We start from the raw sequence: 19439 nt of genomic DNA on the forward strand, positions 1-19439 counted from the left end.
TCACAATCCTCCTGCCTCGCCTCCCAAGCTGCTGGGATTACAGGAGTGTAACACAGCACCCAGTGATAATTTCAATTTCTAATTATCATTTTTAAAACATAAGCATATCCCAAATGTTGTTTAAGACATACTTAAAAAAATCATTTATCTGAAATTCAAATTTAACTGAATGTTCTATATTTTATTTGGGAACCTTAGAAATGGTGAACGAGAGAGCAGAAAGTCAAAAGTCAAGATTCTCAGGCAGCTCCCACTCCCGCCACCCGCCACCCCCACCAACACACACACAGTCAGGCATCTGGCAGAAACATTTTCTTGGGGATCTCCTGGGTCACTTCTCTCCGGGACTTCCTTGTCCCTGAGGCAGAGAGAGGAAAGGATTATTTAAGGTCATCCCTTTGGATCTGAAGTTCTTCTGGATCACCAGAATTTCTCCCTAGAAATGGTTTATCGTCTTGACTCTGCCTGAGATTTCTCTCAAAATTGCAGTTGCACAAAACATGAATATATGCTGGGGAGGGGGGTTAATGGACTAGATGTGGTGGTAATAAATCCTTTTTCACATTACCATTATCTGGTGGGCACTTCGTAAACCCTAAAGCAAGAAAGAAGTTAATTATCAAATCAGGATCAGATGAAGAAACCGAGGCCAATGAAGAATAGGGGCTTGTCCAAGTTCATGCTGCTAATGACGATCCGAGATTGTATGGAAGTCTCCCTCTAAGAAGCAGCCAGTCCTGATGGGAGATGCGGTGGGAGGAATTCTGGAATGCTAATCCTGAGGTCTGGGTTTTAATCTCTTTATTGCAATGGATTGCCACTTTCTTTTCCATGAAACAGGGGAATTACACAAATTCAAGAATTTAATGAGGCATGGAGGAAGACACCAGGAACGTGGTGGTACGTTCGAGGAAAAGGGCAGTTTCTTTCCTTCCTTCTCTCTCTGGACCCGGTTCTCCATTCACATGGAGGGCCGGACAAGTTGCTCACGATCCCACTTACTAGCAGCCAGCAGAGGGCCCGCAATGCACAGTCGCGACCGCCAGGTGGAGGCAAAGCTCCGGCAACACGGCGAGAAATCGCACATGCGCACTCCCAAGCGGCGCCCTGCCTTCCCACGCCCTGTTCACGTCACTTCCGGCGAGAGGGGCCGGACCGGCCGGGCGAGGAGTGCGGGTCGGTTCTGTGCGCGTTGCCAGACGAGGCTCCCGCCGCCGATTGACCCGCGCTCCGCCCCGCAGCCGGGCCGGTGAGTGCCCGCGAGCCCATGCGTACGTCCCAGGGGCCGAGAAAAGGTGCCCCGAAAGGGAGGGATAACCGGAAGTGGGAGCCTAGGGAGCGAGAGACCCCAGGAAATGGGGATACCTGGGGAGGGGGCGACGACCGGAAGTTGGGGGCCTGGGAAGGTTGTCTAGGGGAGATGAGATCCCTGGGGCCCAAGAGAAATGGCTTTTTGGCCTCTCGCTGGGGGGGGGGGGGAATGGGGTGGCGAGGAAGGTGATGCTCCACAAAATGATGGGCCCCAGGTGGGGAAGATTCCTGCTTCACCTCAGCAGCTGGTGTTTGCATCCCATCCATATGTCCATCCATCATTTAGCAGACTTACTGAGCCACTGTCGAGGCCCTGGAGATTAAAAGCGAAGCACCCGGTGGAGGGTAGGGATGAGAGACCAGGGTGGGGCTTGACACTTCCTCCTGCCACCCTTGGGCACATCACTTAGCATCTGTCTTCCCCTGATGTTTACCGCCGTGATCATGGCAGACAGGTTCTCTGCCCTCGTGGATTCTTGGGGCCAGTCTGTAAAATAGGAACAGTAATAATGTACATAAAAAAATATTGTGAGGAGTAAATAAAAGGCTGGGGATGTAGCCCAGTGATGCATACCCAGCATTGGCAAAAAATAAAAAATAATTGAGAAAACAAGTGCCAATCATAGTGCTTGATATAGGGTAAAACACAAAAGGTTTTAGTGTTTGTTGCTGTGTACCTAGCACAGTGTCTGACACATATGATAGGTAATCAGTAATTATTTGATAATGCATAGTGAAACCGACTCAGGAATTTCATGTAAACACTTGTGACATTGGACTGCAGTGCTGTGGAAAACTCAGGGATTCACCCTGAGGAAGTCAGGGAAGGCTTCACAGAGGCTTGATGTTGCAGCTGGGCTTCAAAGGTGATGAGTTGTGATTGGGAACAGATAAGGAGAGGAAATTCCAGGGAGGGGATATCAGTGCATCAAAGTGTGAAGAATTGTGGGTCAGTAGTTTGTTTTGATTGGCAGGGGAGAGGTGGGAGGTGAGACTGGAGAGGGCTTTGGGTTTGTAGCCTGTGAGCACTACAGTGTGCCTCTCAGGTATGCCCTGGATTGGGTTTGCAGACAATATTGGAACCCCAAGTGGGTTCTGCAAAGCTGGAACTGTTCATTTCTTGCTCAGCATACCTCTGCCAAGCACATTAAACTCATTCAACAAATATTTATGGAGTGCAGACTCTCTCATACCATGTTAAGTGTTGTATTTATAGTGATGAACAAGACAGACATGATACCAACCACAAATTGCCTACAGACAATGACAACAGAGTGAGAAGTGCTGTGCCAAAGAGCTCCTGCAGGGGGCACCCAACCTGGCCTGGGGTCAGTGAAGGCTGATTGGTTAAAGCCACAATCTTCACCCAACTGGATATTTCAGTAGCCTTTCTGGTCTGTTTCTGTCCTCACCCTCTATATTCTTAAAACAGTAGAGTGACCCCTTTAAACTATAAAACAGATCACAACACTCAAAGTCCTCCATCCCCTCCTTCACTCAGAATGGAAGAGTTTTTACAGTTCTACAAAGCCTTGGCCCCTGGGGCCCAGTAAGCCCCTGAATTCATCTGCTAGTGTTCCTCACCTTGCTTATTTGCTGTTGCTCAAAAGAGCCAGGCAGATTCCTGCCTCCAGCTTCACAGTTGTCCCCCCCTCCCCCAGATATGCATGGCTTGCTCCTTCACCTCCTCCATCAGCTAGATGAGGCCTTCCCTGACTACCCTATTCAAAATTGCAGCACCTGTCCCGAGGTACATGCAGCCAACTTCCCTGTTTTGTTTTCTTCACAACATTCATCACGATGTATAGACTGTATGATTGGTCATGCTCATAGTCTTCTCTATCTTCTCTAGAATCTAAGCTCAGCAGAGCAGAATTCTTTCTTCATTTACTTCTATATGCCTGTAAGAGGGTCTGGTACTTCTTAAATGCTTGGTAACCATTGACTGAGTGAATTGTCATCTAAATGAGACTTAAAGGTGAATTGATGTGGGTCAGATGAGGAACCGGAGCAAGAGCATGTCAGTGCAAGGGATCAGGGTATGCACAGGCTGGAACACACCTTTGTGGAGGAGTGAAAGAAGCTGGAGGTCGGAATGCAAGAGATGGAGTGGCATATCTCAGTTTTGGAGGGAGTGACATGCTTGGTCACTCTGGCTGTAGTGGACTGGAGGGAGTCCAGCCAGGTGCAGTCAAGACCTTAGGGGTATGTGGAGGAACCTGTGAGAGGTTCCCTGATTTCCTTTGGAGGATCAATGGTGGCCTATGGACAAGAGTTGAACTTTAGAACTGGTCAGACTTGTGTTTACCTTATTCCCAGAATATTTCAGTCTGCTATTTTTTTCTTTCATGTAATAATGTGTTAATTCAGATTTTCTGAGAAGCGGACATTAGAGTCTAGAGATGGGACATGCAGTGCATGTCCAGTTAGAAGCAATGACTGTGGCAGATAAAGGATTCCATGTGTCACTCAGTCACAGCTGAGGGTGGTCTGTGGGAAGTGTGGCATCCAGTGTGGCTGATGGATCCAGAGGGACAGCACCTGGAGCCATTTGACAAGTATATTTCCCCAGCAGTAGATCTACCAGCCCATATCACAGTCTCCACAATGTGTTAAGTGAGTATATATTTTTTAAAAAAGTAAACAGTACAGTAAACGTTCTCATCTTAATTGTCCAGTTGTCCAGATCTCTTCCCTCAAAGTAATCTTTGGTAACACAATTTTTTATATCCTTCCAGAAAATTTCTGTGCATTCACAAGTGTATATGGGTATATATTTTAAAGACATAATGTGATTATTTTTTGCATACTGTTCTCAGCCTCCTTTTTCCATAATATGTCAGTTCATGAAGATCTGATAATTTCTTTTTATCACTGAATAGTATTTTATTTTTTATTTAATCTAGCTCCTGATGTTCAGTAAAGATATTTACAGTCATCTGTCATTTTAACCAATACTTAAAATAGACATGTGAATGCATTATTTTACACATATATATGCATACAGAAATGGAATTGCTGAGTTATCTGTGATTTTAAATTTAATAGATACTAATAAACTGCCCTTTAAAGGGACTATATCAGTTTACACTCCTGCCAGTATTCCAAAGTACCTGTTGTTTATTTTTGCCAGTGTGGATCGTAATGTTTTTGCTTTACTTTTTATTTTTGGTGTATGCGTGTGTGTGTGGCGGGGGGTGGTGGTACTGGGAATTGAACCCAGGGTTGTACTATCACTGAACTACGTCCTGAGCCCTTTTTAATTTTTTTAAATTATGAGATAATGTCTCACTAAGTTGCCCAGGCTGACCTCAAATTTGCCATTCTACTGCCTCAAGATGCTGAGATTACAGGTGTGCACCACTGTGCTTGGCTCCAATTTGTTTTAACTTACTTTTATGTAAGATGAGTGTGGTTCAGCACCTGTTCACACACTAACACAGAAGTCCGTGGTATGTGGGGAGGAGTGCGTGTATTCAGCCACAGCTGCCAGGGTGCCTGCGAGGAGACTCTGACTGCATGGGTCTGGGTTGGACCTGGGCCCATGATTTAGGTCAGTTTCTTTCCTCTTTGAGAACCACTGCCCCTGAGGTTATTGGGCTCTGAAAAAAAAAAAAAAAAATACTACTATTCCCACATCCTGCTTCCTGGGCTTCGAAATGAGCAGTGCTGAGCTTTCCTAACTTTGCTTGGGCTTCTGTGTCAGCAGGGACCTTGGTAGCTAATGTCAGAAGAAAGTGACTCTCTGAGAACCAGCCCTTCTGTGGCCTCACTCTCTGAAAATGAACTGCCACCACCACCCGAGCCCCCCAGCTACGTGTGCTCACTGACGGAAGAACTGGTCACCAAAGCCCGGGAAGAGCTGCAGGAGAAGCCGGAGTGGAGACTTCGGGATGTTCAGGCCCTCCGGGACATGGTGCGGAAGGAGTACCCCAACCTGAGCACATCCCTTGAGGACGCCTTCCTGCTGCGCTTCCTTCGAGCCCGCAAGTTTGACTACGACCGGGCCCTGCAGCTCCTGGTCAACTACCACAGCTGCCGCAGGAGTTGGCCCGAAGTCTTCAGTAACCTGAAGCCATCAGCCCTAAAAGATGTGCTCAGTTCTGGGTTCCTTACTGTGCTGCCCCACACTGATCCCAGGGGCTGCCACGTCCTCTGCATCCGTCCAGGTATTTCCCCAGACTGCCACGGGACGTGGGTGTAGTTGCTGAGCTTGCCCTGCACCCTGCCTTCTCCTAGTCCCTTTTCCCCTCTGTTAGTTGAGCCTCTTTTGATTTTGATTGCAGATAATAAAAACCTGCTCTAACTAAAGACAGAGGGAGGACTTGGTCAAGGGAGTCGTGGGTCTCACCTAGACCTAGAGGGCATGAGGTACATAAGCTCTCACCAGGTCCTACAGTAAGAGCCAGTCTAAGATGACCCACCTCTGCCTGCATATCCCCTGGCCACATGTTTCTGCTACCTCTGGCATATCCTCTTTACCTTTCTTTTCTGTAGACCAGCGCTTGCTGCCTTTGTGCACAAGGCTAACTGACATCTCTCAGCAATGAGGATCACCTGGCCACCGAGTTCACACCCCTCAGTGCAAATTCTAGATTTCCAGTGGGGGAGAATATGCTGGGTTGAGGGGTCTGCCTCTGGTCAGAGGATACGAGCAGAGCTGCCAGGAGCCCCTGCCACTCCTCTTTGAGTGGCCAAGGCACAGATATCATTGAGAGGTTGAGGAGTGGGCAGACTCGTGAAAAGGAGCCTTCCCCATCCCTCGTCCTCCCTCCTTTCCTCTGCTTTGTGAAGCCTTGACAAGATTCACTTTATTTTTGCAGTGATGGAGATGGAGCGTAGTGCCTCATGCATGCTAGACCAGTGCTGTGTCATGCTAGACCACATCAAAGCCCCAAGAGTAATTTTTTTTTAATCTTAGCACTTCATAGTAATCATCAGGGTACATTACTTTTTTAAAAGTTCATTTTCTTTGACATCGTACAAAAAATGTATGAGTAGACCCAAAAGTAGACCACATTATCCTTTGTTGGCACTATTGTCTAGTTCTCCGTATTAACTTTACTATTCAAACAGTTAGGCAGCAATTTATAGATTGGGAAAGAGAGAAAACCAAAAAACTTTTCTGCCCATTTTTATTCTTCTTATTTCATTGGCACAGAAGTTAGCAGTTGGGGGCAGTTCCCTGCCAACTTCCTGAAGAGGCATTTGGAACATTCCGAGCTTTGGACACAGTGACTAGGGGGTACTAGAACTCCAGCCTTCTAATCCTTAATCCTGTTCTCTCCCATGATGCCAAATGCACTGTCATGGAGGCGTGTTCCCCACCCCACCCACAGCCTCAACATTTTCCATGAGAGCACTGCTCAGAAAAAAAGGAAAAGATAGATTGCAGTGTTCTTCCCGAGTGAGCCAGGAAGTGCAAACAGACTGGCATCCCTGTATGTACAAACGCCTCTTCAAGGGACATCTGATGGGAGCAGCACCTCCCTGTGCTTCCTCTGCCATTAAGCCCCACTTCTCTGTTCCCTTCATCATTTACCAAAATCTCTCTGAAACTAGATCTTTCTTTTCGGCCCTTACTATGAACCAGGCACGTGTTAATGGCTGTATCTGCACTGGTAGGCACTTTCCGAAATTAGAGGTGTTTATTTTAAAATAAGCAATGCAGTACAGATTTCAGGGCACCAGGAGACCTAGAAACGAGCCAGTAGGCTTTTCTGCTGCTCCTCTGTGCTCAACGGGTAAGGATATTACAAAATGGCAGATATTACCACACTGGTTGCACCTTGCCACAGTGATTCCTGCCCTTTGCTGGTGAGATGAATACCTTCCCCATGTGGGTGGAGCAGATCTGGACCCCTCCCAACTGACCCAGCTTTTCAGGAGGTAGCAGAGACACAAAGTTCTCTTCTCAGCTGGGTTTTGGCTTTGCCCTTTTATAAGCTCTTTGGGGACATATGTGATTGAAAAGATGGCATCCGGAAATGCAGAGGCAGGTTTAATTGGCAGCAACACTAAATAGCACACTGGCACGATTTTTGTACAAAGAATTTTCTTAAGAATTCTGCACATCTTACATGTCTCATTGGTGGTAAACGTGAAGTTTTATCATTCTAAGAAAGGGGCACACAGGTTTTGGTGGAATTTTCTTGAGAATAGTGGTTAATAATCACAAATACTGTCATTTTTATCTTTTTCCCAAAGGGAAGAAAGAATTGTTGAATATATGGGAAGTATTAAAGAAACATCTGCCCGGGGGAGGGGACTTGGATGCAGGGTCTTCTGCAACGCAGCATCATTTCCCATCCCCACGACACCTCCTGAAGGTGGTACAAAAGTTAGGACTCACTTTTTGGGTGGCAAGTGACAGAAAGCCATCTTAGGTCAGCTAAAACAAACAAAACAAAACTCATTTTCTCAGATAACTGACATTAGGGCACAGCTGGGTCAAACAGCAGCACTGGAAATCTGTCTCCATCTCCACTGACCTCAGCATGGACTTCGTTCTCAGGCCAGCTCTGGCCTCATGGGACTCCTGCATCTTGAGCTCACAGCCAGAGTACTGTAAGAGGGAGGAAAGAGTATCCCCTTTTCAAGGGTCAAGGTGCTGGAATTGAGACTCCCGGGATTTGTGTGACCTGGCTTTGACCACACTGTGGCCAGGAGGATCTAACACCAGATGGCAAATCAGTGCCCAGGCACTTTTTCACCTCTAGAGTCAGGAGTCACAGCAGTTCTATGCAAGTTGCGTGGCAAGAGTGGAAAGAGGTGTGTCTCCCCAAGGAAAATTAGGATGGTGTTATGAAGATAAGGGGAAATACCTGATGGTGAGAAGCATAGGTGTCCATGAAGGTGGTGTCGTTGTTTTCTTCTACTTGGAGGAGGCAGAGAGGCTCAGGGCAAGAAGGCAGCCTGCTCGAGGCCACACAGCCAGTCAGGTTCTGATCCCCAGGTGGTGAGACTTCAGGGGGCATGCTTTTAACCTTAATGCTCAACTGCATTTTCATTTCTGAATGCACCACTGGGATTGGAGTAAGAAACATTAGCTACTCCGTCTGACATGGCTCAGTGGTAGAGCGCTTGCCTAGCATATGCGAGGTACTGGGTTCTAGTCTCGGTACCACATGTAAAATAAATGAATAAAATAAAGGTCCATCAACATTTAAAAGAAATATTAAAAAAAAAAAAGAAATATCAGCTACGGCGTAAAGCCCGCTTATAACCTAAGTAGCATCATGGCCACACAGATCTCTTTCTTTCCATTTTGAGACAGCAGGTTTTTTTTAATAGAGATAAATCTTTTCTCATCACTTGTTCGTGTTCATTTCTATAACCTGCTGTTCCTTATTCTCTTATAACCTCAGACAGATGGATACCGAGCAACTATCCAATTACTGAAAACATCCGAGCCATATACCTGACGTTAGAAAAACTCATTCAGTCTGAAGAAACCCAGGTGAATGGAATTGTAATTCTTGCAGACTACAAAGGAGTGAGCTTATCAAAAGCATCTCATTTTGGCCCTTTTATAGCCAAAAAGGTGATTGGCATCCTCCAGGTATGGCCCGTTTGCCGTGTGCCCCTTCTGTGGTTGCTTTGACTTTCCCCAGGGCCCTTCATGCAGGTCTCTTGGGATTCACAAACCCCACTTCCCACCTGCAGTGGGAAGTCACCAGCCATTTACCATGGCTTCCTCAGGGTCTCCAGTCATTTGAGGAGAAGGTACCTTCTATCTAGACAAGATCACAGTTTGGGCAAGAATCAAAAACGGGCAGCTGCTTTCTGCCTTTGTGTGTGCACACGTGCACATATGTGTACAAATGGCAAAGAAGGAATTTTCCTAAAACACAAAATAAATTGTCCTGCCTTAGGAGCTGGAGCCTCTCCATTCCTCTGTGGAACTGGGACCTGGGGTTCTGTGGGACTGTGTTTTGATCACAGGTCTCACTCTTCAGGCTTCATGTTTTGGAACCCAAATTGCTAGGGCCTGGAAGGTCCCCTCCATACATGTTTAACAGTTCACAAAGGGCTGTTACCACCGTTATTACCCATTCAGTCCTTTGAGGAATCTTCTATATTAGTCAAGAATTCTTTTTCCTTTTTTGATAGATGGGGAAACTGAGACCTAGAGAGGATAGAGTCTGGCCAGAGGGTCACAACTGGGACAGATTTGGATTCCTTGTTCATTCTGACCCAATTCCTGGAGTGCTGCAGATGCTGCCCCTGTGAACTGTGGGCACCAGTGGTCACAGCATTACCTCTCACCAAATTCACAAGTGTGTTTAATACCACTTTTTGACATAATTGTAAATCTTATTTCTAGCTTTGAGCCAATACTGTGGCTTTTCTTTGCTTCCACTCTGTTTCTGTTTTTTTGCTTTTGTAGTGCTTAGACAGAACCAAGGTCTTTGCGCATGCCAGGCAAGCACAGAACCACAAGCCACACCCCGGCCCTCTGCTCTGTTCCCATGTCTATTACATTCAGTGTTAGGGTAGAGTGAATCAGTATTTTCCTGGTATTTTAAACTCCTCCAGCCTGGTGTGGTGGTGCATACCTATAATCCCAGCTACTAGGAGGCTAAGGCAGGAGGATCATGAGTTTTGAGGCCAGCCTGGGCAACTTAAGACACTGTCTCAAAGTCAAATAAAAAGGACTGAGGGTGTCGCTTAGTGGTAGAGTGCTTGGTCAGTTTTGCAAGGCCCTGGGTTTCATCTCCAGTACCACAAAAACAAACAAAAATCTTCCAGAGTGGACAGAAGTCCCAGGGCTAAACAGGTTTGGTAATGTGGAATAGCACATCCCTCTCTTATGAATTTCACCACCAACATCTCTGTATTAAAGGCTGAGCAGGGAACTGTGGTCACAGAAACCTGTCTAGTCTACTGACTTACCAGACTCACCTGCCATGGAATCCTTTTCTGTATTTAATGCTCCCTGAGAAATATGCTTAGGGCAGCTCTGACCCAGGACTCTTGATGTGTGCCAGCTCCATCTGTGTAGATGCAGATCTTTGCTGCCCACAAGAGGAGCCACTCTGCCTGTTTGTCTCTTTTCTGACCCAATCTTGGCTTCCAAGAGAGACTTTCACAAAGGCTTGTCCTTCCTAATTAGCAACCCTCTCCCCCACGCCCTTCTGTCTTTGCAGAGACCCTGAGAATGAAACCAGACTGATGTGGGGCTGAACGTAGAGGTTGAATCAGGGAGTGTGGCTGTGGAAGCTACAGTTTACAGTCACTGCAGATGTTCTAACACTCTTTTCCCTCCCCCAACAGGATGGGTTTCCCATTCGGATAAAAGCAGTCCATGTAGTAAATGAACCTCGGATATTTAAAGGCATTTTTGCCATCATAAAACCATTTCTGAAGGAGAAAATAGCAAACAGAGTAAGTGACAATCCTTGTGGCTTTTGATGCTTTCATCTTTTTCCTCCCTGGATTTGCTTGTGATAGCTAGTAATTCTTTTTGCCTTGGAACTAACTTGGAAAGTCTGAGAGTACAGATGAATATAAATGAACAGTCTTTTTTATAAGGGAAAGATGAAATTATAAGATGATAATATTTGCCAGAAAAGAGCAGAAGTCAGAATTTTTACCATAAGTGCTATGTAAACCCTTAGTCTTTTGATCTCCTATTTTAGTTATTGTAAGCCAATGTTGCATTTTATACGTGAGAGGATGTGGAAAGGGAGGAGCCAAAGAGAGTAACTGGGCAGATTGCTTAAGAATCAAGGGTCATTTGCTGTGTGCTATGATGTACACTTGTAATCCTAGCAACTCAGAAGGCTGAGGCAGGAGGATCACTTAAACCCAGGAGTTTGAGGCCAATCTGGACAACATAGTGAGACCTTGTCTCAAAGACAAAAAAAGCTGTTTCAGCCTTTCTGTTTACCTAATTTGATGTCTTACTGTGCAGCTTATGAAGCAATTTAAGGTTTTTGAGCTATGTGGAGTTTTAGCTTAATTCTTAATTAAGAAGGGGCTAGATCTTACACACCTTTAATCCCAGTGACTCAGGAGGGAAGCTAGCCTCAGCAACATAGTGAGATCCCATCTCAAAATGAAAAATGAAAAAGACTGGGGATGAGGCTCAATGGCAAAGCACCCTCAGTTCAATTCCCAGTTACCCCCACCCCCCAAAAAATATGTCTTCCTTTGTTCTTTCCTCCATTCTTTCTTTCACAATAGTGAGGACTGAACTCAGGGGTACTCTTACTACTGAGCTGCATTCCCAGCCCTTTTTATTTTGAGATAGGGTCTCATTATGATCTCAGATTTGCAACCCTCCTGTCTTGTTCTCCTGAGTAAACTGAGATCGTGGTCTGGCTGGGATAAATGTTACTTGAGATGCTGAGGCAGGAGGATCACAAGTTCAAGATCAACCTGGGCAATTTAGCATGACCCTGTATTAAAATAAAAGGAACTGGGGATGTAGCTCAGTGGTTGAGCATTTGCATAGTGTGTACAATGGCCCGAGTTTAATCCTCAATAGAACAAAAAAATAAAAGATAAACCAAAGGACGAGTCTTCCTTTTTCACCCTGAAGAGCCCTTTTTCTCTTCACCTTTCCCAGGACCACTGATTGAAATGGCCTGGACCTAGGAACGTGGTGGTCACTCTAAAGACTAGGTCATCAATTTTATACTCTTTTTCAAAAAGAAAACTTATACAGATGGAGAACCCCAGGGTTGCAAAAGAGGGAACTTAAACTCCAGATCTAGCTCTTTCCCTATTTTATCAGCTCAGGGGTAAAGCCCAGGGATGTGGGTTTTTAAATTTCCCTAGGTAATCCTGATGCACAGCTAGGCTGATGTAGTGGAGCTACTGATTTAGTGGCCTCCTTGCATGGGCGCAAACCTGTGTTGGTTCCCGAAGATTCTGTTTGGAACCTGAACCTATGTAGCCTTCACACAGGTCTTTTACGTCTATGAAATGCTCTTATTTGTGGCACATAATGTTGTTTTTTCTCCCTTGTGTATTCACTTATTCATTCAAAACTATTTATCAATCAACTACTCTGTGCAGAATGAACAAAATGACACAAATCCCTTCCCCTAAGAAGCTCACACTTGAAAGAGGTGCCCAGATAATGGATCACATATGTTACCCAGTGTTCGAATGGGAGAAGTGCTTCAGACAAAAGTAGACCATGGAAAGGAGGTAGTAAGTGTGAAGGGGGATCGCAGTGTCCAATAGGGTATTGGAGGTGGCCACATTGAGAAGTCGATGTTTGAGCAAAGACTTGACAGGTGAGGCATCAGCCTTTCAGACCAGCAGGTGGCCAGCATAGCTAGAGGAGCAGCTTGGAAGCTGGTGTGACTGGGGCTGAGGAATGATCAGAGGAGGAGCTGGAGAAGTAATAGGCCAGGTCATGAGGGGCCTCTGACTGGTCCCAGAGGGAGTGCTGGAAGGGTGTGGAGGAGTGACATGTCAGCCCACACTGAAATCCTGGGTTCTATGGGGACAAGAGTGAGAGCAGAGAGATAGATAGGAGGCTAATGTGGGACTCCAGGGAGAGGTGCTGGAGGCCTGGAACCACTGAGGATGTAGCCAAGTGGTTGAACCCTGGATGGATCTGGAAGGTCTACCAACAGGGTGTGTGTTATACAGAGAAGAGAATTAGGGGTACTCCAGGCTTCTTGGCTGAGGAACTGAGTAAAGTTGCAATTAATCTTTCTTCATTCAACACGTATTATTTGAGCACCTACCACGAAAGGGATTGCTGCATTACTGATTGACCTTTTAATTTCATTCCGTTAGTTCTTCCTCCACGGGTCTGACCTGAACTCTCTTCACACAAACCTCCCAAGAAACATCCTCCCCAAGGAGTACGGGGGCACAGCGGGGGAGCTGGACACTGCCAGCTGGAGTGCCGTGCTCCTGGCCTCAGAGGATGACTTCGTGAAAGAGTTCTGCCAACCTGTCCCCACCTGCGACAGCATCCTGGGCCAGGCACTGCTGTCCGAAGGACTGGCCTCAGATGTGCAGTGCGACGACTCCATGCGGGCAGTGAAGTCACAGCTGTACTCCTGCTACTAGTCAGTCCCCCGGGAGTGTCACCATGTTTAAATCTTTTCCCTTCGTCTTTAGAACTTACAGTCTGAGGCCTCAGTCTTGCTCCTTGTAATGAAAGAGCAGCATGAGGAACCGTCTGGAGACCTTTGGGGGTGAGCCCAGCTTGGGGTGAGCCTTTGGTTACTTGGATTATTCCAGGGATGACAGGGAAAGTTTCCCCAGTGACCCCCACACATTCACACTTGAAGTTGTATCTAGTTCTTAGGCATCCCGGAAGTAAGAAAAAGTCACTTTGATCTAATTCCAGGAAACGACAACACAAGTGGCCAGTCAGCACTATTCTTCTGAAACAACTTGGCTGAACCTTCAAGGAGGCCATGCAAAGCTTTGGGAGTCTGCCTTTCACAAGAACTCTCGCTGTAAACCCGCCTCCAATCAGGAAACTTCCCATTCCAGGTCCAGTTCCCCGGTGGCTGTCACTAGGTTTGGAAAGCACCTTGCCTGCACTAGGGGAGCACCAGGATCTAGGCACTTCTTCCTGATCAAATTGAGAAGCCAGAGACTTCAAAGCCTCCCTGAGATTCACTGGTTGAATCTTGCAATAGAAACATCTCCCAAACCTATAAAGCCTTAGCCCTGGTTCTCAGTTGAGTCAGACTAGGTCTTAAAAATATATGATCTTGCTCAGTGTAAAACACTGGATTCTAGGCTTGTGAAGCTAAAGAATTTTGGACTAGGAATCAAGAGACCTGGGCTCCAGGTATGTGACTGTGTGACTGTACACAAGACTCAGGCCCCTGTGGGTCTCAGCTTTCTCATTTATGAGGCTGGATGAAATCATGTCAAAGGGCCCTTTTGGCGCTGAGGTTCTGGTATTTGGTTTAGCTACTGGTAGGTTATCTTCCTGGAGAGATGGCTATCAGATAGTGGTGGTCACATCCTGGTTTTTATTGATACGCACAGACCTTTCCATGGAGAATTAGCGCCATCTGGTCCTGTCTTTAAAGAAGCCAGTATGTGCATTCCTAGGACTCAGTGACCCAACTTCCTTTTTGTAGTGATGGTTAAAAGGATGGCTTGTGTGAGGTGGCCTGAATATTGTAGGAATTCCTTCCATCCTGAAATCTGAGTAGGATATTGTAAACTCAGCTACATTGGTTTTAGTACTTGGATTTCTTAAATCTCATCCCTGAAAACATACACACATGGGCAGGTTGTTGCTGGGTCACCAATGGGGCCTCTGCCCTCCCAGGCCCACTGAAGATTGTCTTTCTGGTGTGGGAGGACCAGTTGCCCTGAATGGCAGTTCTGTATTTCAGCATTTTAGAACCTTCCTGTCAAGCCTTCGGCCTTAGCCCAGCCATCAAATTAGGTGGTTCATCTGATGGTTTCTGACCTATTTCCTTTCACATGTGATCAAGATGTCAAGTAGTGACAAGTACTATTTGTTGTGCCTATACCTTCTCTGTACATTTATTAGAATAAGCAGGCAAAGCAGTTTCCTGAGGGAGAGAAACAGCCTCTGAAATTCCAAGGTCTTCTATTACTAAGCTATTCAAGTTTACAGCACTTTCAGAAATGCATAAGTTGGTGGAAATTAATTTACTTACCTCATTAATGCCAATTCCATGGAAAGTTCTTTCCACCATAGACACTAACCCTGAATCCTCTAAGGTCCTGGCTGAGCTGGAAGTGCCAAAACGTACACCACTGGCTACCAGTGGGTGAAAGCGATGTGACCAGCATTGCTGAAAGACCTAGGCTTCAGTGGAATGGCTGAAGGGCACGGTTCAGAATGCAGAGGCCCAGGTGGGAAGTTGGTTAGACTCCCTTGGGTCCCAGAGAGAAGAGAATGTGTGTGTGTGTGAAGTGGGGGATGCACACAGAAACAGCTAGACGGAGGGACGGATGAACACTGGGCCCCTGCACCATGTTCCTGGCCAGTGGCCCTTGTCTACATGACTAAACGCTGGATGGCCAGGCTCACCTGGAGAAATAGTTCAGAGGCAGGAAGGGATGTTGCCTGTTTTCCCAGCCTTTCCCCTCAGGAGAGAGGCATTGACCTAGTTCTGCCTGCCTCCTGGAGCTGCTGGGCATCCTGCTGGCTCCAGAGAGATCAAATGGTCTTGGCACCTCAGGGAATGGGAAGCAAGCTGTAAATCCAGGACCTCCCTGGTGAAAAGCAAGGCAGAGCAGGCGGGCGACCAGCCAGGCACAGCAGGCCTGGCTTTGTGGTGGAGACACCTGAGGACTGGGGCAAGAGCCTTCCTTCAGGGAACTTTGGTTCAAACACCAGGCATGAACTTTCCCCTGGTTACAGGTAGGGAGATATCAGGGAGGGACAGGGATAGAAATTAGGAGGATCGAGTTACAGCTACATCTTGCCACGTATGTGTCCTTGAACAAGCCATTGAACACCCTGAATCATCATGACCCAGGAGACCTCTACTCTGAATGCCAAACCTGTGTTTCTGTCATCTGGCAGGCTTCACTGCCACAGTGACAACCCGCTTTTACTGCCATCTGGGTTTTTAGGAAATTTGCGTCTGAATGTATTGGTAAAGCTTCTAAAACAAATTTGTTTGCTTGGGACAATGGGAGTTTTCCCTTCCCCCATTCCCCATTCTTCCTAGAAACATAGTCTACCTTTATGGAGAGAAACAGATGAAATCTCTGGAAACAGCCAAAAATGCAACCCTGGCTTTCCTGCGTGGGACTACAGAAGGGGGCTATGGATACTTCCACTTCATCCTGCTGGTGTGGTAGGAGGCATTTCCCCTGAATTCAAGACTTATTGACTGGGCAGTGTTTATAAATGCTATTTTCAGATCAGTCATGGGATTTCTTTTTCATTTGGCAGCCATTGTGGCATTATTACAATACCTCATTTTAAAGTTGTCAGCTTTCCAGGTTTTCCTATGGAACCTCCTTTCGTTCAGGAAGGGACATATCAACTAATGTGTGGCCTTTCTGCGGCCGTGACAGCTTGGAGATGCTCAGGAAGACTGTCAACCTGCTAGCACCCCTGAGCATTGGCAGCTGTTAACTTTGAAAATCTAAATTCCTTTCTGCTCTCTTGACTCAGAAATGGTTTGCTTGAAATGCAAGAAACAAACATCATCAAATATTCCCACTTAGCAGGAGCTTGCTTCATGGGAAGGTCCGGTATGACTCGTGGATGGAGATGATTGGGATGCATGTACTGGTTTTCAGTTTAGCTTGTTTTCAAGAGAACTCTCAAGAAGGCAGCCTGTGTAGTCAGGTAGTAAGTTCTGGGCTCTTGTGGATATGCCTCTGATACCACTCTGTTGGGAGCTGGGTTAATTTCCTAACTAGGTTGGGTTATCATTTTAGCCACTGGTTGCATTCCTTGCTTCAACCTGAAATTCAGTGTAGCTTCGAGTGTGGGGACACATGGTGGTGGCTTCATCTACTTCAGTGTTTGTTTTGACCAAAAGTTTATTTTTCTAGTGCATTTTTCTAAGTCAAAGTGGTGAAAAAAATATGTAATTTTAGTATGCATGACTGGGTCTTAATAAAAATCCCTGTAAGGATGAGTGTGCGTAGAGTTTTTTTGTTTTTTGGTGTTGCTGGGGATTGAACCCAGGGCTTTGTGCATGCGAGACAGGCACTCTACCAACTGAGCTATATCCCCAGCTCCCGTAGAGTTTGGATAAAGATTCTTAGGTTTCCTACTCACAGGCATGGCCAAAGCCTCCCTCCTCCAGGAGAGCCTGGGAGGGGTACTGTGGCAAACGTTGAGCTGGCTGCCCCCAAAGACCAGGTGCACCTAGACTGCATCATATACCAAGGGGAGAGGATGTAATCATACATGGTGGTAGAGGCAACATGTCACTGTTTCAGACTTGAGGAACAAGATGATTTTCAGGACTGACTGGCCTTGAATCTTTCAGTGGTAGCCAATAACTCCTGAATGTACCTGTAGGGTAGCCACATCTGTCAAGTACACACAAAACATAATCTCATTTAATTTTCAGGTATCCTTAATGAAGTAGTAGTATGGCCCCTAGGAAGAAAAAGAGGCACAGAAAAGTGGAACAGCTTACCCAAGGACACAACCAGCAAAACAGTAAAGATGGGATTCTAAGGCAGGTCATCAGTCCCAAGCCCTGCATCAGGACTTGATGGTGGGAGCCAGGTGGCACCCATCTCTTAAAATTTTGTTGTCAAATAATCCACAGAACAGAGGGAAAGAAGATAGGAATCTTTATAAATTATAGACAGTATCAGAAATTGCCTTGTTTTCTGGAAACACATAATGCAGTTCTTAATCTCAGATCTGAGTGGTAATTGAGCATTTTATTCCAGAAGCTCCTACAAGCGAGGCCAGACTCCTCAAGGGGTAACAGTATGGCTTTACCCAACTCTGGTTCCAAACATGCTATTTCTCTAACCTGCCTCCTTATTTATCGAGAGGCAAATACTCTGTCCCAGAGTAGGCAGCAGTTAGGTCCCCACAATGGGGCTGGTGTGTTGGCGAGTTAAGAAACACTCCAGCACAAGATGCAGGTTCACTGTTGGCTTTTGATGTCACAACCAGGCAGGTATGCACCCTCTAGTGCAACCAGTCTTTCCTGGGAAAATGGAGGAACCGAATGCTCAGTCTGTTTCTCATTCTGGAAAATGGGAGCCAACATCTCCAGCCCTTTTACCTCACAGCAGTGTTATGACAATCAATGGAGGCACTTTTCTGAGCATCTCCTCACTGCCGACCTGCAGGGCCACTCCCACAATCAATGGCAGCACAGGTTTCACGTTAATACATTTAAAGCTGCTGGCAAGTAAAGCCAGGTGCGGTGGTGCACGCCTGTTGTAATCCCAGTGACTTGAGAGGCTGAGGCACGAGGATCACAAGTTCAAAGTCACCCTCAGCAACTTACAAAAATAAAAAGGGCTGGGGATATAGCTCAGAGGTAGACTGCATGCTCAGCATGCAGAAGGCTCAGGGTTTGGTCCCCAAACCAAATAATGATAAATGTGGAGAGTCAGAAGATCAGTTAGGGTATCACTTTCCTTGGGGGGAAGTTTTAACCAAGTGTTCATGCTCTTACCTGACTAGGTGCCAGCAACTAGCAATAGTGACCTAGTAAAATAATGACTGCTGTCAGGTGGTCACTAACTTTCCTGAAAATGATGGGTAGTGTCGTGAGCCAGCTTACTCCCCTCCATCGTCTCCAAGCAGTCTCTAGTATAACCTCCTGGATCCAGACAAAGGGTGTATTGAGAAAAGAACTTAGAAGTCAAGCCCCAGGTTTGACTCCCTGCTTCTTCACCTCTTCCTGGGCAACAGGAAGTCTGACTACTTTCCAAGCCTCAGTTTGATTTAAGGGCAGGGGGTGTGGGGACTCAGCACCTCACAGGGGTGTACACATTATCTAGTCACAGCCTGGCACATGTAGCTATTTATGTGGTATCTATTATTATTCTTCACCTGAGGAAAGAGGCAAGGTGTAACTTGAGTCACCCAGCAGTCATCAGGACATCACCGAGGAGTCGGACTGATTTGGGTGCCTGGGTAACAGGATGGATAGGCCAACACAAAGGGAGAAAGATGACCAGCAGCTCCCGTGAAGAAACATAAGCCTGGTACCTGCTACTAATTTCCAGAAATCAAATGCACATCATCTAAATACTCACGTTCAACAGGTAAAAAGAAAAATATAGTCAAGCAAAGACTTTTACTTGACTATATTTTACAATTGACAAAAAAGGCTGTCCTGCTCTAAATTAGACCTGAGTTATGGTTTGGTCTGGAACATCAAATTATCCTTATAACCAGGTCTATGATCATTCTTTGGCAGTTATCTTTGGCTATCAAGAGAAAGTTTTATTCCCCACCGAGTTTAAGGCCAACCTAAAAGGTAAACCAAAACTTAACAGCTCTCTCCCAGCTCTAATGAGGTCAAAGTAGCAGCTGCTGCTTTAATGAACTCCTAGAACATGCTACTGACCACAAAGCCAAGGCCTTGACCTAAGAGGCCATCCCAACCTGTTCTTATTGATGAAACACCAGGTGATTCATCTGGAATGAGATGAAACCATGGGATCTGATGATTCATAACACCACCCTGCTTTGAAGCATGATCTTCGCT

General features: G+C 46.2%; 1 protein-coding gene across 4 annotated transcripts; it reads left to right on the top strand.

Moving 5' to 3' along the window:
• Positions 1–1168: 1168 nt before the first annotated feature.
• On the top strand, positions 1169–16881 carry Ttpal (alpha tocopherol transfer protein like). 4 transcript variants are annotated; one of them, XM_076849122.1, is made up of 5 exons: positions 1169–1271; positions 5021–5480; positions 8679–8872; positions 10588–10698; positions 13072–16881. In XM_076849122.1, exons 2-5 carry the CDS (start codon positions 5036–5038, stop codon positions 13348–13350), a joined length of 1029 nt encoding a protein of 342 aa, XP_076705237.1. In that variant the 5' UTR covers positions 1169–1271; positions 5021–5035; the 3' UTR covers positions 13351–16881. The 4 variants fall into 4 exon arrangements, with proteins under 4 accessions (XP_076705237.1, XP_076705236.1, XP_076705240.1 ...); XM_076849121.1 differs by having other exon boundaries at positions 1172–1249; XM_076849125.1 differs by having other exon boundaries at positions 1172–1249; positions 8679–8770.
• Positions 16882–19439: the final 2558 nt, after the last annotated feature.

This window comes from Callospermophilus lateralis, chromosome 3, assembly GCF_048772815.1.
Source record: "Callospermophilus lateralis isolate mCalLat2 chromosome 3, mCalLat2.hap1, whole genome shotgun sequence".
In the NCBI taxonomy this organism is placed as follows: Eukaryota; Metazoa; Chordata; class Mammalia; order Rodentia; family Sciuridae; genus Callospermophilus; species Callospermophilus lateralis.

Excerpts from the sequence above, each read along its gene's own strand:
- Ttpal (XM_076849122.1), top strand. The coding sequence starts at position 5,036 with ATGTCAGAAGAAAGTGACTCTCTGAGAACCAGCCCTTCTGTGGCCTCA. Across the intron at positions 5,481-8,678 it reads CGTCCTCTGCATCCGTCCAG|ACAGATGGATACCGAGCAAC; the intron begins GTATTTCCCCAG and ends TTATAACCTCAG. Across the intron at positions 8,873-10,587 it reads AGGTGATTGGCATCCTCCAG|GATGGGTTTCCCATTCGGAT; the intron begins GTATGGCCCGTT and ends CTCCCCCAACAG.